Source organism: Falco naumanni, chromosome 3, assembly GCF_017639655.2.
Source record: "Falco naumanni isolate bFalNau1 chromosome 3, bFalNau1.pat, whole genome shotgun sequence".
Lineage (NCBI taxonomy): Eukaryota > Metazoa > Chordata > Aves > Falconiformes > Falconidae > Falco > Falco naumanni.
The window spans coordinates 44,406,811-44,420,396 of NC_054056.1; the positions used below are offsets into that span (position 1 = coordinate 44,406,811).

A 13,586-nucleotide genomic window follows, 5' to 3' on the forward strand; every position below is an offset into this window, starting at 1 on the left:
GAGCATGATTGCAGCAAGAGGAGTGAAATGCTACTTCACAGTATTCTTTGTGAACGCAAGGGTAGAATATGAGTTGAATTTTTAACCAAAGCCAACAGACAGCTTAATGGTATTTTGAGGATTTTTTTTTCGTTATATGCAGCATTGTTTCTGTTGAACTGTAGTAGGAAGCTGAAAAGGTAATACTAGAGCAAATAAGCTTGAAAGTGATTTTCTGGGTTTCAGTATGCTTTTTCCAAACATGGTATATTGATCTGTTAACTGTAGTGAATATATAAAGTCTAGCCTTTGTGAGAGTCAATATCATGTGACTTCATGACGCTGCATACCTCTCCTGTCTTTACCAGCTCTGCTGATTTGGTTACTTGTTGGAAATACAGAAGTTGAGGTATGTCATAAATGAGTTACAACGCTGAGGATTAAAACAATGCTTTTTTTCTGTGAGGTGGATGGACAAGGATCTATCCTGCATGCAGTTCAGGGGGTGTAGTATGGGGAACAGCCTGCTCATTAGATTTTTGAATCCTAATTCTGGGCTCATTTAGGAAATGGGAGAGGGGAACAGGGTCATCTTTGGTAAATACTAAGTAATTTTCATGCACATATGAGACAAGGTGTGTTTTCTGAGATTGTCTCTTTAATTCAAAGCTTTCTATGTGTCAGAACTATGATTTACTTGAAATATGAGTGGATGTGTTGCTATATTGTCAGTCAGTTTTTAGTATAGAAATAAAGTAGCATAAGTTTATAAAATCTGCATTTTAGTCTAGCCAGATTTTGACCCAAATAGATGAATTTCCTGGGTGTTTGCATGTAATGACTTCACTGTTTGGAGCAGACTTTTAATAGATCCATCTTGTGTCCAGCACTTGCAAACTAATTCTTTTTTGCCACTTTTTAGTTTGCTTTGATTCTAAGAGATAGGTGCATTTTTACTTTTAATGCAGTGTCTTGTTTCTTTTTTTCCCCCCTGCTTAATCCAGAACTCTCAACTTGTTGGATATATCTGTCCGAGAGGATGGGAAATATTCAATACTTGAAGGGGAAAATCCTTCAGAGGAGTCTTTCTGTAGCACACAATTTATTCTCAAAAACATTTGCTTTGAATGGAAGTATATCAACATTTAATTTTCTGTATGTATGTGAGGGTGGTGGTTCTGCATGTTTGAGAGCTTGGAGTAGATATTAACAAAGCTAAATCATATTGGCAACTAAGCACAAGTTTTAAGAAACCTTAGGTTGGCTTTACCACAGTGTTGCTGTCCTTGAGAGGGCAGAAAACATTTAAATCCTGTCTTTCAAGAGAAACCTCTTTTTAAAGTCAGAGCATACATACTGAGGTTGTGTGGTTGTAATTGATATTGAAAGTTTTTCCTGGTGTTAACACAGGGTTAGAAGTGTTACAAGAGTTGCAGCTCTAAAAAACCTGTAGACTAATGAAGATTAGATGAAATGTGATGTTAAATGAAAATACCTGAGTAGGAACACTTAGAAAACATGAAATAGATTTCTAAAAACATCTTGTAAATTGAAAGCTTGTAATCAATTGTATGTTAGTGGGAATGGTGCAGAATGTGTGAGATGCTTGGAGAAGAGAGATATCCAGCAGCCTGAAAGTGTTTTTTTGAAATGTTTTCTTGATATTACGGCTGCAGGCACATGAATGATTTAATTATTAGGAGATAAAGCAGGGGAGTGTCACCATGATATAGGAAGATTGACTGGGGATTGACTGCTCATTTTGCTCACATACAAGAATGAAGGGTGGTTATATGACTGAGAGAAATTCAAACCAAAAGGAGGAGGTTCTTCACATGAGTGATTGTGGATCTGTGAAGCTCCTTGTCTCAGAGGACTTCATGGGTGTAAGAACTTTGTGCAGGGTCAAAGGGAAGCTGAAGTACTTGGAAAAAATCATTGAAGGCCACCAAACCCGTAGATCACATAAGGTTCAGGAAAACACCTGAAAATAGCTGGGGCTGAGGAATACTTTGGAATATCGTGGTTTTCTCTGTTTTATTTTTTGAGAGCGTGCTAGAGGAAACTAGTGTCATATTATGAAGGAGGAAGAATCTAAGCAAAGTTACAGCAGAAAGGAGAGAAAGCCAGTAGGTGACTGGAGTCTGTTCATGAAAGTTGTAAGCAGTAATGAGAATAGGAAAAACATATTTTATTTGAGGTTTTGTGTTTAGTGTAAATGTGCATAAATAATTGTTAGATGGAGGAACTAAATTTTCTAATTATTCTTGTGTATCACTCTTTTTATTAGCAAAACCAAATAGGAAGCTGACATTCCTGTACTTGGCCAATGACGTCATACAGAACAGCAAAAGGAAAGGACCAGAATTTACAAAAGACTTTGCTCCAGTAATAGTGGAGGCTTTTAAGCATGTTTCAAGGTACAGTAAACTTATGTGCAGTGTCCTTCATCATACTGTATTCAAGGGGTGTTTAGAGAAGTCCTCAGTTCATCTCTTCTGACCCAGACAGTCCTTGTATGCTATTTCTGTACTTGAAGTCTTGTTAATTTAATTTAATTCAGTGTTCCTTTGATCTTGGGTATTCTTAATGCTGTTTGATGAAGTTAAATAGTAAACTCATCTGCGTGCAGTCCTTGTTGCCTTAGAAAACTTAGCTATACCTTAAATTAAGACTTGCTTTTAGTCTGTGTTTATATGCTATAACAGGTTAATATGTTTCATTACTGGTGTTGCATGATCTGCTTTTCCCCAGCAGCCATTAGATCCTTATTTTTACATGGGATGCAGGTGTTGAAGCAACACAAACCTGTTTGCAGTGTTTGCATAACAGGGTTACAGACCTACAGATTTACAGGTTGAGCAAGCAAAGAGAAAAAAAGAATTGGTTGTTGGCCTTTTTTTATGTGCTTGCTAACTCATCTTGAACTGGCCTTTGCTTTCTTTTCTTAAAACATGATGATTTTGTTATTTTATGAGATTATTGGACTTCTGGATACTTTGATATCGCTAAGGTATGCCGAGGTTCTTCCACAAAAGATAACCATATGGCTGTGCTGTACTTCTACCTACGGCTGATTTTTTGCTTTTTTCCTTGTAACAGTGAGTCTGATGAGAGTTGTAAGAAACACCTTGGCCGAGTGCTCTCTATCTGGGAAGAAAGGTCTGTTTATGAAAATGATGTATTAGAACAACTTAGGCAAGCGTTGTGTAAGTATTTTGTGTGTGTATGAAGATTCAGTCTCTTGTTTGAAATACTATTTCCCTGACTCCTCTGTTTTCATTTAGATGGAGAGAGAAAGGTGAGGAAGCGCACATATGAACAGATAAAAGTTGATGAAAATAACTGTTCACCTCGAAGTTCTCCCACTGACCCTCCACAGGTAGAAGCAGTTTATAAAATTCTGTATTTGCATATGTTTTGATATAGAAATTTTCAGTTACTCTTGGTTTTGAATGTTCCCTGTTTTTCTTTTTAATGAGGTACTGTTTCTGAGCAAGGATGAAACCTGAAACCTTTCTCACAGCACTTTAGGTTACAAATGGAACGTGTTGTAACTTTGTTTGACACTGTATGAACTATATATCCAGCTTTGTCCACATCAGACTTTCAGCATTAGTTTCTATGATGTTTTAGGTTCTCATTTGTTTCCAAGGTGGTAACAAATAACACATGTATTAGAATAAGATTGTTATCAATTTATCACTAAAATATTTCTCAGTATTGCAATCCTGGTGGTTGGGGAAGGTTCTTACTACTTTGCGTTGTTATGGCTTTTATAATTCTTGTGGGGGTTTTGTTATGGTATTGCCCCATCTCAAAAGGCTTTTTATTATGGCAAGGGGTGACTGTCCTCAAATAATCATAATTTAGTATGTTTCTCTGTAACAGACATCTGGGCTTCTATGAACATCAGCCCTACTTCCAAAAGAAGTGCAGTGATCTAGTCTGATGCAATAGTGAAGCAAAACTACAAGTAAAATAATTTCAAAAATGTATAGTAAAATGAAAGGTACTGTAAAATATTCACTACTGTCAAAAATAAAAGATTTATAAGTAGTCCTATACCAAGAAATTAAATGAAAAATCTATTTTAGGAAGGTGACCTTTAAAACTGGGAACGCTGCAATGTTGTTCTGAGAATTAATGGCTTGGTTTTCTTTTGCTTTCAGTCTGAGAGGGGGTAGAATGTTGCTATAATGCTGATAGCATAAATTATGTTAAAGTTACCATAAAATTGTTTCCATAAGCTTATTGTGAAATACTGTTTTGTACTAGAATTAAACTAGTTCTCAATCTTGCATGCTTTTTTCAGACCACAGATCTCATTAGAGCATTACAAGAACTAGAAAACGCTGCCTCTGGGGATGCAGCAGTTCATCAGAGAATAGCTTCTTTGCCTATAGAGGTCCAAGATGTGTCCCTGTTAGACAGAATAACAGGTGAGGGTTGGGGACCCAGTAACTGAAATGCTGTTCTGAGAAATTAACAATATATAATGAAATCATGCTTTACTTGTTTTTCTCTGCTTGCTTTTTTAGATAAGGAATCTGGAGAGCAACTTTCCAAAATGGTAGATGATGCATGTATGTTGCTGGCGGATTACAATGGCAGGTTGGCAGCTGAAATAGATGATAGAAAACAGCTAACTCGAATGTTGTCAGACTTTCTCCGTTGTCAAAAAGAATTCCTTGCAGAGAAAGAACATAAGCTGGAAGTGCGTAATGTTTTGTTTTAGTCCATTCTTCACTAAAGCTTGTTCTTGCATATGTTTTTAGTTTGCCTAAACAACTTTTCTCTCCAAAGGTAAATATTTAATTGCCACTGTTAAGTCTTTGCTTCCAGCACACTATTAACAAAATTTCTTTTGGTTCTAGTGCTCTAAATCTATTAAACCAGCTCAACATTAGGTAATGTAGCAACTGTAATCACTTCAGTGTGTGTCTTTCTGGTTTTTAGCCTATTCAGTCTTCATTATACGTACAGACTTAGTTTTAGTAGTGCAGGTAGCAAGTCTTACCTTGAATGGTACAAACTTAATTCTTCATAGGGTGATTTTTTTTTTTTTTTTCTTGTTCATTCATTGTTGTAAGTCTTAGCTACCTATTACATTGTTTAGTAATAATCCTGTTAGTGAATAGGATGATCTTTCTGGAAGTCATAGGTTTGTGAAGCCATTTAAAGGATAAGAATTTCATTACTGGTTTCAGTACAAGTTTTTAACCTGATTCAAGCACTCATTAAACCCAGTACAATGTAGTTTTAGCTTCTACAGCCTCTAATGCAGCTGGTTAGCAGCACAGGCACCATTAGGACAGGACAAATGATTAATAAAAAAAGGATGTGGAGCAAACAGCTCATTGTGAGCAAATGATCCCCTAAGTTATTCTGTTCTTTGCTATTACCAGTAATCTGTTTTCCCTTCCTGCCATGTAATACTGTCAAGTCTCCTGTTGAACATCCCATATATTCTAAATAGGTCCATAATTTCATGTACATTGCTTCCCAAATCCCTTGTCTCAGCTTTGAGACAGAGGTTCCAGCAATAACTTGGGTATTACAGTAATAGAACTGAAGCTGCATCCTTTTGCAAGGACTGATAGCTGAGCAGTTGCAAGGCCCTGTAACTGCAGCACATGCATACACGGTGCATAAATTTATTGCTTTTCAGGTTTCACCATGTAGGCCTATCAAGAATATTGTCTTCATTCAGTTGTTTCTTTACCCTTCTGTAACTTCAGTTACAGATTTTGTGGTCTTTGTTCAGGAAAATGCTGTTCACAATGTATCTGAGGTGATCGCTCAAATCAGTTGTGCAATTCCTAGACTAGTCTTATTTCCTGACTTCCTTCTTTTGCCCTATGCCTCACAGAAAAATATTTGATGAAGGTTCTTCCTATCAGCTTCACTGTGTTTATCCTGTGGGAAGAATATATCAGCCATCTTCATTAAGATAGATGGTATGCATGGTAGTGCTGAGTGCAGTAGCAACTGATTCAACTGCACAATGGAACCTGGAAGATTAAAGAACAGGAAGCCTTAAGCTTTTTGTCACCTGTCCTACCTTCCCTCTGTGTGTGTGTGTAATGTGTTTGAAGGACAATTCCCTACCACTGTAGGACTGATTGAGACACTTCTTTATGTCGAGCATTACCAGCAATTAGACCCTGTTTAAGTGTAGTAGACCACTGGGATAGTGGGTTGCTCGCAAGCCAGTGACTTAGTCCTTAAGACAGATTTATACTTCTGTACAAACAAGAGAGCTAAAATTTTCAGAAATTACAAATGAAGTGCAGCTGTGAACAGGTTCTACCTTTGTTGATTGTTTTCAACAAATACAAATCATTTTGATTTCCTAATATTACTAGGTTTAAGAGTTCATGACTGCAAGAGAAAGCATTGCTTATTCCCAGGCTGCCATGATTCTTAAAACTGGATTTCTTGGCTGAATTATTTAAACTGTTAAAGAATATCATTCTAATACAGCACGCTTCCAGTTTCAGACTAGTTTCAGAGGCTGGTCTTTAGAAAGCAGGAGGTGGTCTTCAGTGTCTGTAGCAGTGTTTTAAACCGATGAAGTCCTAGGATGTTGAGGTATGCTGGTTTTAGGAATGTTTTTAGGCTGATCAGTATGGGTATAAATGCAGGTTATTAGTAAAGGAAATTACAAGCCAAGATGGTGTCGACCCAGGGTACTAAAAGTGCTATGAGTCAAGAGGTTGTAAAGAACAAGAACCTTTAAATCCAAGTTTCTGAAGTTGTATTAAGATGAGTGAAGTGACTTTATGCTTACTACCAGTAGTGCCTTTTGGTTTGGGAGGTCTAGGCTGATAAACATTCTGAAATTTTGACATGTAAGTTGAGGACATTTTCATGATACTTATAGGGTCAGCTGACTTAGGTAGGTAGGTTGATTGGCTGTTTTTAACAAACAGCTGTCTTCTAATGTAAATATCAAATACCTGTAGCCGGATGCATTTTTTTTCTGAAGCAAGGACTCTGCTAATCCTCCGTTGGGACAGTCTTAGGGAATAGCATACCTCAAGTTGAGCCTCGCTTCTTGACTTCTCATTTGAAACAGCACTGGGAAAGAGCTTGTCACCCAGTTCTTTGAGATTGTATTTCCTAAACCGTCTGTCCCTAGGTTTTGCTGCTCAAGCTTAATTTCTGGTGAAATTTGTTTGAGACAAGCTTGTTGCCTTTGTTAGACTTCTGGCTATCAACATTTTTTGAGTATAACATGGTCTCTGTGTTGTAACATACAGAGTCTTCATTTCTTCTCGAATTAGCATCATCAATCTGAGTATATTGCTGAGATCCTACATTAATGATCTGTCAAACACCCAGATATAGTAAGAAGCAAGTTGTATTCTTAGTGGAATCTGGAAAAGTTACCTGCTGTTGACCTGGTTTAATAGTATTAGTATTTGAATTCTCAGATAATTCTTGCTAACTTTAAACTTTAGATGGGAGCTTTAGACCAAAATGTGCAGATCATTTATCTTCTGAGGAAAATTTACAGGTAAGTAACTTTGAATAACCAATCTTTCCATGAGTAGGTTTTTGAGAATAAGAGTTTCTCTAATAGTTATTTCTAAACAGAAGTGCATGATTCCCATCAAAATCAAGGTAATGTATGCATTAAATCTTGACAATTTTGTCAACAGAAAAATATGAGCTATCATGTCTGCACCAAAAGCTAACGTATTGTTTATTAGGTGGCTTTCATAAGTCTGCTCTGGGTAAGTAGTGTCATCTTTAACTCTTAAATTGTTTTCTTTAACATCTGTCTAGCTTCTGTTGCAGGTGGTGGACATGGACCTATCTTCTAATGATGTCACCATCCATTAGTACACACATCCTGCTAAAAATAAATTTAAGAATCAAAATCTTGTATTGTCTGTTGTTTTTGAAAACTGAAGAGGAATTCTGTAACTACTCATACCAAACCTCTGCTATTTTCATCTATATTCTCACAAATGTTACTGAGTTTATGCCTGAGATGCATAAGTATTTATCCAGTGTCATTCCTTTTTCGTGAAGATTAAAAATTTCACAAGATTGTTCCTAAAACTCACAAGTCCTTTTGGTTAAATCATTTGAAATTCCAAATGCAGAAGTTTGGGTGTCACTTGCGTTGAAGCTGCCATTACCAAAAGGAAAGAGCTGTGCAAACAAGACTTACAGACTTTGCTTTTTAACTTACACTCTAGCTATTGGGTTTACATGAACATCAGAAATGAGAAGTGATGGATGTAGAACTTGTCCTTCACAAGCACAATAAAGAACTTTATTAATAAATATACATCTATTTTACATTTTACGTAGGTAACAGAACGAACTTATCTTATAATTGCTCATATGCCCCTTTAAAGCCCCCCCTCAAATTTAGGGTCATCCCAAAGAATTTTTTCCCTTAATCTTTGTAAGTTTTAAAGTAGCATAAATAGTTAAGGTTCAGTGTACTGTAGCTGTATCTGGAAACTTGTATAGGTTTTATAGGCAGATATTATTCTGTCTGTAGAGAAAATGCAAATTTTTGCAGAAAGATTATTGTAGGAATCCTTTTTTCTCAGAACTTTGAGGACTAATATAATTTCCTGTTTTCTGCTACTTTGGCTGACTCTTCCCTCCCTGCTTCCTCATTGTGTCCACCTCCTACCATCCTGCCCATCCCCTAGTTTTGGAACAGAAATGTTGATCTCGCTGATGGCTTATAAAAAGAGCTTTTTGTTATGCAGGAACAGAGAATCAGGTATACATAAATTTATATTCAGCTGCGCTTATCTCCTTTTGATAAAGACTGTCCTGTAGACGTTGTAGAATTAACATGGCCTTAAAAGTATAAGGATGACATGAACAAGAGAAATACTTCATTTACTGTTTTTTTTTATATTGTCTTGCTTTTGCCTGTCCTGCAGTTGCATTGACTACAGAGTAAACAGACTCTTACTGAATCTCAAATAAAAGCTTTGATAGTTTGAAATCTTAAGGACTTATTAACGAGTGTGGGCAGGGGAACATGACCTTCTTCCAGAAAAGCAAGATGGCCTCCTCACCTTCATTTTGATGCTAGGGAAAAACAGCATTGCTACACTTAGATGGCCTAGTTTCTTACATAGTGTTTCTGTCAACTTACCACTGTAAATTGGGGAACATCTTGTCACTAAATCCAAATTTTTATGAAGGAAATGTTACTCTGGGAGGTGTGCTGTGTTTTAGCAGCTTTCATTTAATTAAGACACTTTTATTGATGTTGCTGTGTTGTATTCCTTATTTTCTACAGTTTTATGAACAGTATTCATATCCTTACACTCAGACATCTGGTTATAATTGCTTGTGGTTTCTTAGCATGTTGCGAGAGTATTGTATGTTCAGTGTACTTTTATTTTGTTGTTGAGCTTTATAGCTCAATATAGCTTGACTTGTCTTCCTAAAGGGTTTTGTTTTGTCATGGGATTTTATGGGTAAACAGCAAGCAGTTAGTTATCCTAGTCTGTGGCTCTGGAGTCAAAGGCTTCAGGCCCCCCCTCCCCCTCCAAGTTACAGCTTACATGTTTTCAAATGCAGGCAAAAATGTCAAGCAGAGAATTTAAGGATGACAGTGGTATAACAGGCCTCTTCTGTTTAGGTTTTGTTTCTCAATGCAAGACTGCATTGATACTATTGTCTGCTGTTTCCCTCCACTATGCCCTTTGTGTTATCACAGGGTGTAGTGCTTTCCTTGCTGGTTTTCTCTTTTCTTTAGACGCCTTATACTTACCTAGCACCTTTGTATGCCGGCTTCTTTCAGTGCCAGATGAACTTAAGGTAATACATTTAGTCATGCCTCATACTTTTCTTCAAGTCCATTTAAAATGATTGGGATTAATTTCTTCATAACCTTACAGCTGAGCAGCTGAAATGTTTTACTGAGCTTTGGTTGAAGTTGAGGAAGGTTGATTTGTAGCGTGAATCCTATGCTGCTTTTTGTTCTGGGTGGAGTTTGCAGCATTGTAGGTTATCTACAACTCCCTAACTGGGGCAGCCCCACATTAACTCAAGTTAATCTTGACTTACAACTGTGCTGTGCCTGCTACTAACAGTGTAATGATTACAGAACCAGTAGCTGGTAAATATCAGGAAGTATGCAATAAGCTTCATCTGTACTCATGAAGACTGTTAAGTATTTAAGATCGTCTGATAGGTGCTTTGCAGCAAAAGACTCCCTGTAAGCAGTGATGCCAAACAGACCCTTTTGTGCAGCCTCGACATTATGAACCACCACATTCATTTCTGTTCAGGATTACAGCTTCAGAAATTCAGGCTGGGTTGATGGTGCTTCCATTTCAGGGACTATATGACTTCTAGTCAAGGAGGTGTTTGAATTGATCCAGATATTCTTGAGCTGAGGGAATCATGACTGTACATCTTTTCAAAAGGGAGGGGAGAGCCTTTACCAGATTTTTTTTTTCTTTTGTGGGCCAATTTCAAGTAACTTTCACTGTTTTTGAGAAAAATGTATTTAGGTTTTAAGAGTTGGGAGGGAAATGTAGGCTAAGGATCTCTAATGAACGATTTTTCTTCATTGTAGTTCTCCCCATCCTACCCTGTACGAAATGGAATATAATTCAGAAACGGGCTGTCAAGCATAGAGATTTCTTTACATAGGTTCAAAGCCCTTGCTCATAGGTTGGCTTTGAATGACCATTTGAGATGCATTGTATAGTGTAAATACACTTTTCATCTGAAGGTTGAGTTGCATGGTGCAAGTCCTTTAGTGAATAGTTACTGGTGTGTTTGTGTTTTTAAAAAATAAAACTCAAACAAAACCAGCCCCCGCCCCCAAAAAAACGCCAAATGAACTGAACTTCAGTAAGCTCAGTAGTTTGCATTATCTACCTGAAGAGGACTGGAGAGAATTAAGCAATCACTGCAGTACTCCTCTTACCTTAAGGTTTATTAAGGTAGAAGTTAGAGAATGTGGAAGGGGCATTTAAAATGAGACGCAGGTTGCTTCTCTTATCTGCAATAAAGTAGTCTTGCTAAGCATGCTTACAGGTTGCTAACCAATCTTTTGAAATTTGGTTGTTCTTTTGTTTCTATGAGTATTTTTGTCAGTGACAGGAGATACAGTTGTAAAGGTTAAGTTTTGTAGAAGTCATTTGCTGAATTAGAGTGGAGAACAGCAGACCTTATGTCAAAGACAGCAAAGTCAGATGCTCAGTGCATTTTGTTCCTTTGTGCTGTACCCGTTTTATATGAGAATAATGCTTATTTGCCCCATTTCTTTTAACAAGCTTACAAGCTCTTTTTATTTGAGCAATAAATATCCCTTTTTTATATTGTGACTTGACAACAACTGCAGCTTCAGATACAATACAGTTTCTCAGTTTGTACCTGGGAGTATTAGACTTCAGAGCTCTGTGTTGTCGTTCAGAGCAACAGAAACACTTGAATACTGCTTTCTAAATTGAATTACTGGATATTTCAGTATAACTCCTGGCTTTTCTAATAGATTGGGCACGTTGTAGGTCGTATTTTGCTCATCCTTGTAAAATAAGGATAACCTTTTGCTTCAGTTCATCATGTTTTAAAGCATTATTTGTCACACTGAAAATGCTTTGGTTTTGAAACAGGGTAATAAAAATGTTACAACTTTTGTATTTATACATTTTTTTACCATTTTTACCCTGATCTGTGAAGGGTGGGGGTTTTTAACCTTCACTCTGCAACTTACCCATTACATTTTATTTGAAAAGAGGAAATAAAAAAACACCCAACAAGATACTGGGTACTTTAATCCAATACCCTTGAGGGTACCTTTTTGAATTCCTAGTTCTAAAAATACTGAGAGAAGATACTGGTCTTGTCTAGGTAGGACTTCTGTTGTTTGTGAGACTTTAGACAGAATTTTTCTGTCTTGTTGCAAGCCAAAGACTTCATACTGTTAACCAAAACAAATGGACCTATTTGTGTCATCCCGGAAGAACGAGTTTTACAGGTATGTAATGGATTTGGGTTTTGTGCAAACAAACATCTGAGATGGTAGGAAATTGGAAGCAGAATAATAGGTGTCTGTCTAGAACGTCTTAAGCTTTTGGACAGCTCTAGATTGGCAGTTGACTTCATCAGGCACTTTCTGCAGCAGATGTTCCCTTTGCTTTGATCAGATGTTTGTTAAAAGAAAAAAAGCCAACACCCCAAACAACTGGATATAAGAAATTGATGTAAGAACTGGATGTAAGAAATACTGAAACTGTAGGGCCTATTTATGCCAGTAGTAGCAATGTAGTTTTTCAAGTTAAGACTATCCCTTTTCTACAGCCTTTAATTTCCAAGAGTAAATTTGCTGCTGTCAGACTTCTTAAAATCCTGATGCTTGTGTTGCTAGTCTTATTAAATTTTAAGAACTTTTTTTTTTTAATCTGTATTGTGAATACAAAGTCAGCAGAACTGTAAACGTTGTTTGTATCCCTCCTGCAACTGGAAACTTGCTTTTGGAATTATTTCTTGAAGCAACTGTAAATTCTAAATAGAAATGTAAGGCTACGCTGGAATGACAGGTAGTAACTACACAGACTAAAACATTGGGCTTTCTCACTCTTAGAGTTACAAAAGAAACATTTGTAATCTAGTTTCAAAAAAGAAACTGAACGTTGCATGGAAGAGAGAAGGGAAAGGAAGCTATCAGCTCTGTGGCACAATTTGAGATTAATTGTATAAACTGAATAGAAATCTGTTGGTTTAGCTAATGTCTTCTGGTAGTTTCATTTAACAGGAAAATAAGCCCATGTGGATTCAAAGATAATTGTGTTCAGCTCAAATGCTGTGCTCCTTAGTGTTCTCTTTAAATTGTCCTAACTACAGCCTGTGTTGTTAGGCTGATACTCAAAATGTACTTGGAATTTTTTTTTTTTGCCACCATTAAGATCTAGAAATCTTAATAAAATTTTTGGTCCACCAAGCTTCTATATGAAGTCAGAAGGTCACACCACACTCAAGTTATTCTTTACTTTGACATATACAGGTAGTTAAATACTTTTGTTGCATTTTTGATGATAATTTGGCTGGTTGGTTGGAAAGGCTGGCGAGAATCTGACAGAAGAAAGAAGATAAATGGCTAGAACATCAGCTTGCTTTTACTCTCAGCCTTGCTGAAACAAAACAAAGCAAATTTCATTCTATCTCATTTATGAATTTTCAGTGTTTCTGATGATTTGTGGACAGGGCTGATACCTTTCTGAAGAATTTGAATATGCACAGCAAGTTAAAAGTCTACCAAGTGGCAACAACTAGTTGTTTGAGACTGCATTTAAAGAAAATTTGCATCCAGTGTAGTTACTGTAGATCTTGGACAGAGTGCTCATATTTACCTATGTCCTCACATACACATTGGAAAATAATTCTTCAGCTTCCGTTATAGTCTGAGGCAGCAAGTATTTTCAGAGCCCATAATGAAGTAATTTATTACCCTTTGTTATTAGTTGTATTTTAATGTCAGCATAGGGGAAAATAAAGGTTTTGCTGGAAGAAATGTTAACTTGTGCAAACTAATAAGTATAGGTGATATGAAAACCTGTTTACATTTAAAAAAAAATGTATTGATGAAATATTTTTAGAACACA

At 36.6% G+C, this 13,586-nt stretch overlaps 1 protein-coding gene across 3 annotated transcripts in view; it reads left to right on the top strand.

Moving 5' to 3' along the window:
* RPRD1A (regulation of nuclear pre-mRNA domain containing 1A) overlaps nucleotides 1–13,586 on the top strand; it is a 46,112-nt gene that overhangs the window by 8,841 nt on the left and 23,685 nt on the right. The window contains exons 2-7 of one of the 3 annotated variants that reach the window (XM_040588860.1): nucleotides 2,270–2,399; nucleotides 3,082–3,188; nucleotides 3,267–3,361; nucleotides 4,295–4,421; nucleotides 4,521–4,696; nucleotides 7,774–7,868. In XM_040588860.1, coding sequence (XP_040444794.1) covers nucleotides 2,270–2,399; nucleotides 3,082–3,188; nucleotides 3,267–3,361; nucleotides 4,295–4,421; nucleotides 4,521–4,696; nucleotides 7,774–7,830 — 692 coding nt within the window. In that variant the 3' untranslated portion in view covers nucleotides 7,831–7,868. Of the gene's footprint in view, nucleotides 1–2,269; nucleotides 2,400–3,081; nucleotides 3,189–3,266; nucleotides 3,362–4,294; nucleotides 4,422–4,520; nucleotides 4,697–7,773; nucleotides 7,869–13,586 lie in introns of those variants that run through there. The other 2 variants (XM_040588861.1, XM_040588859.1) reach the window with 2 other exon arrangements.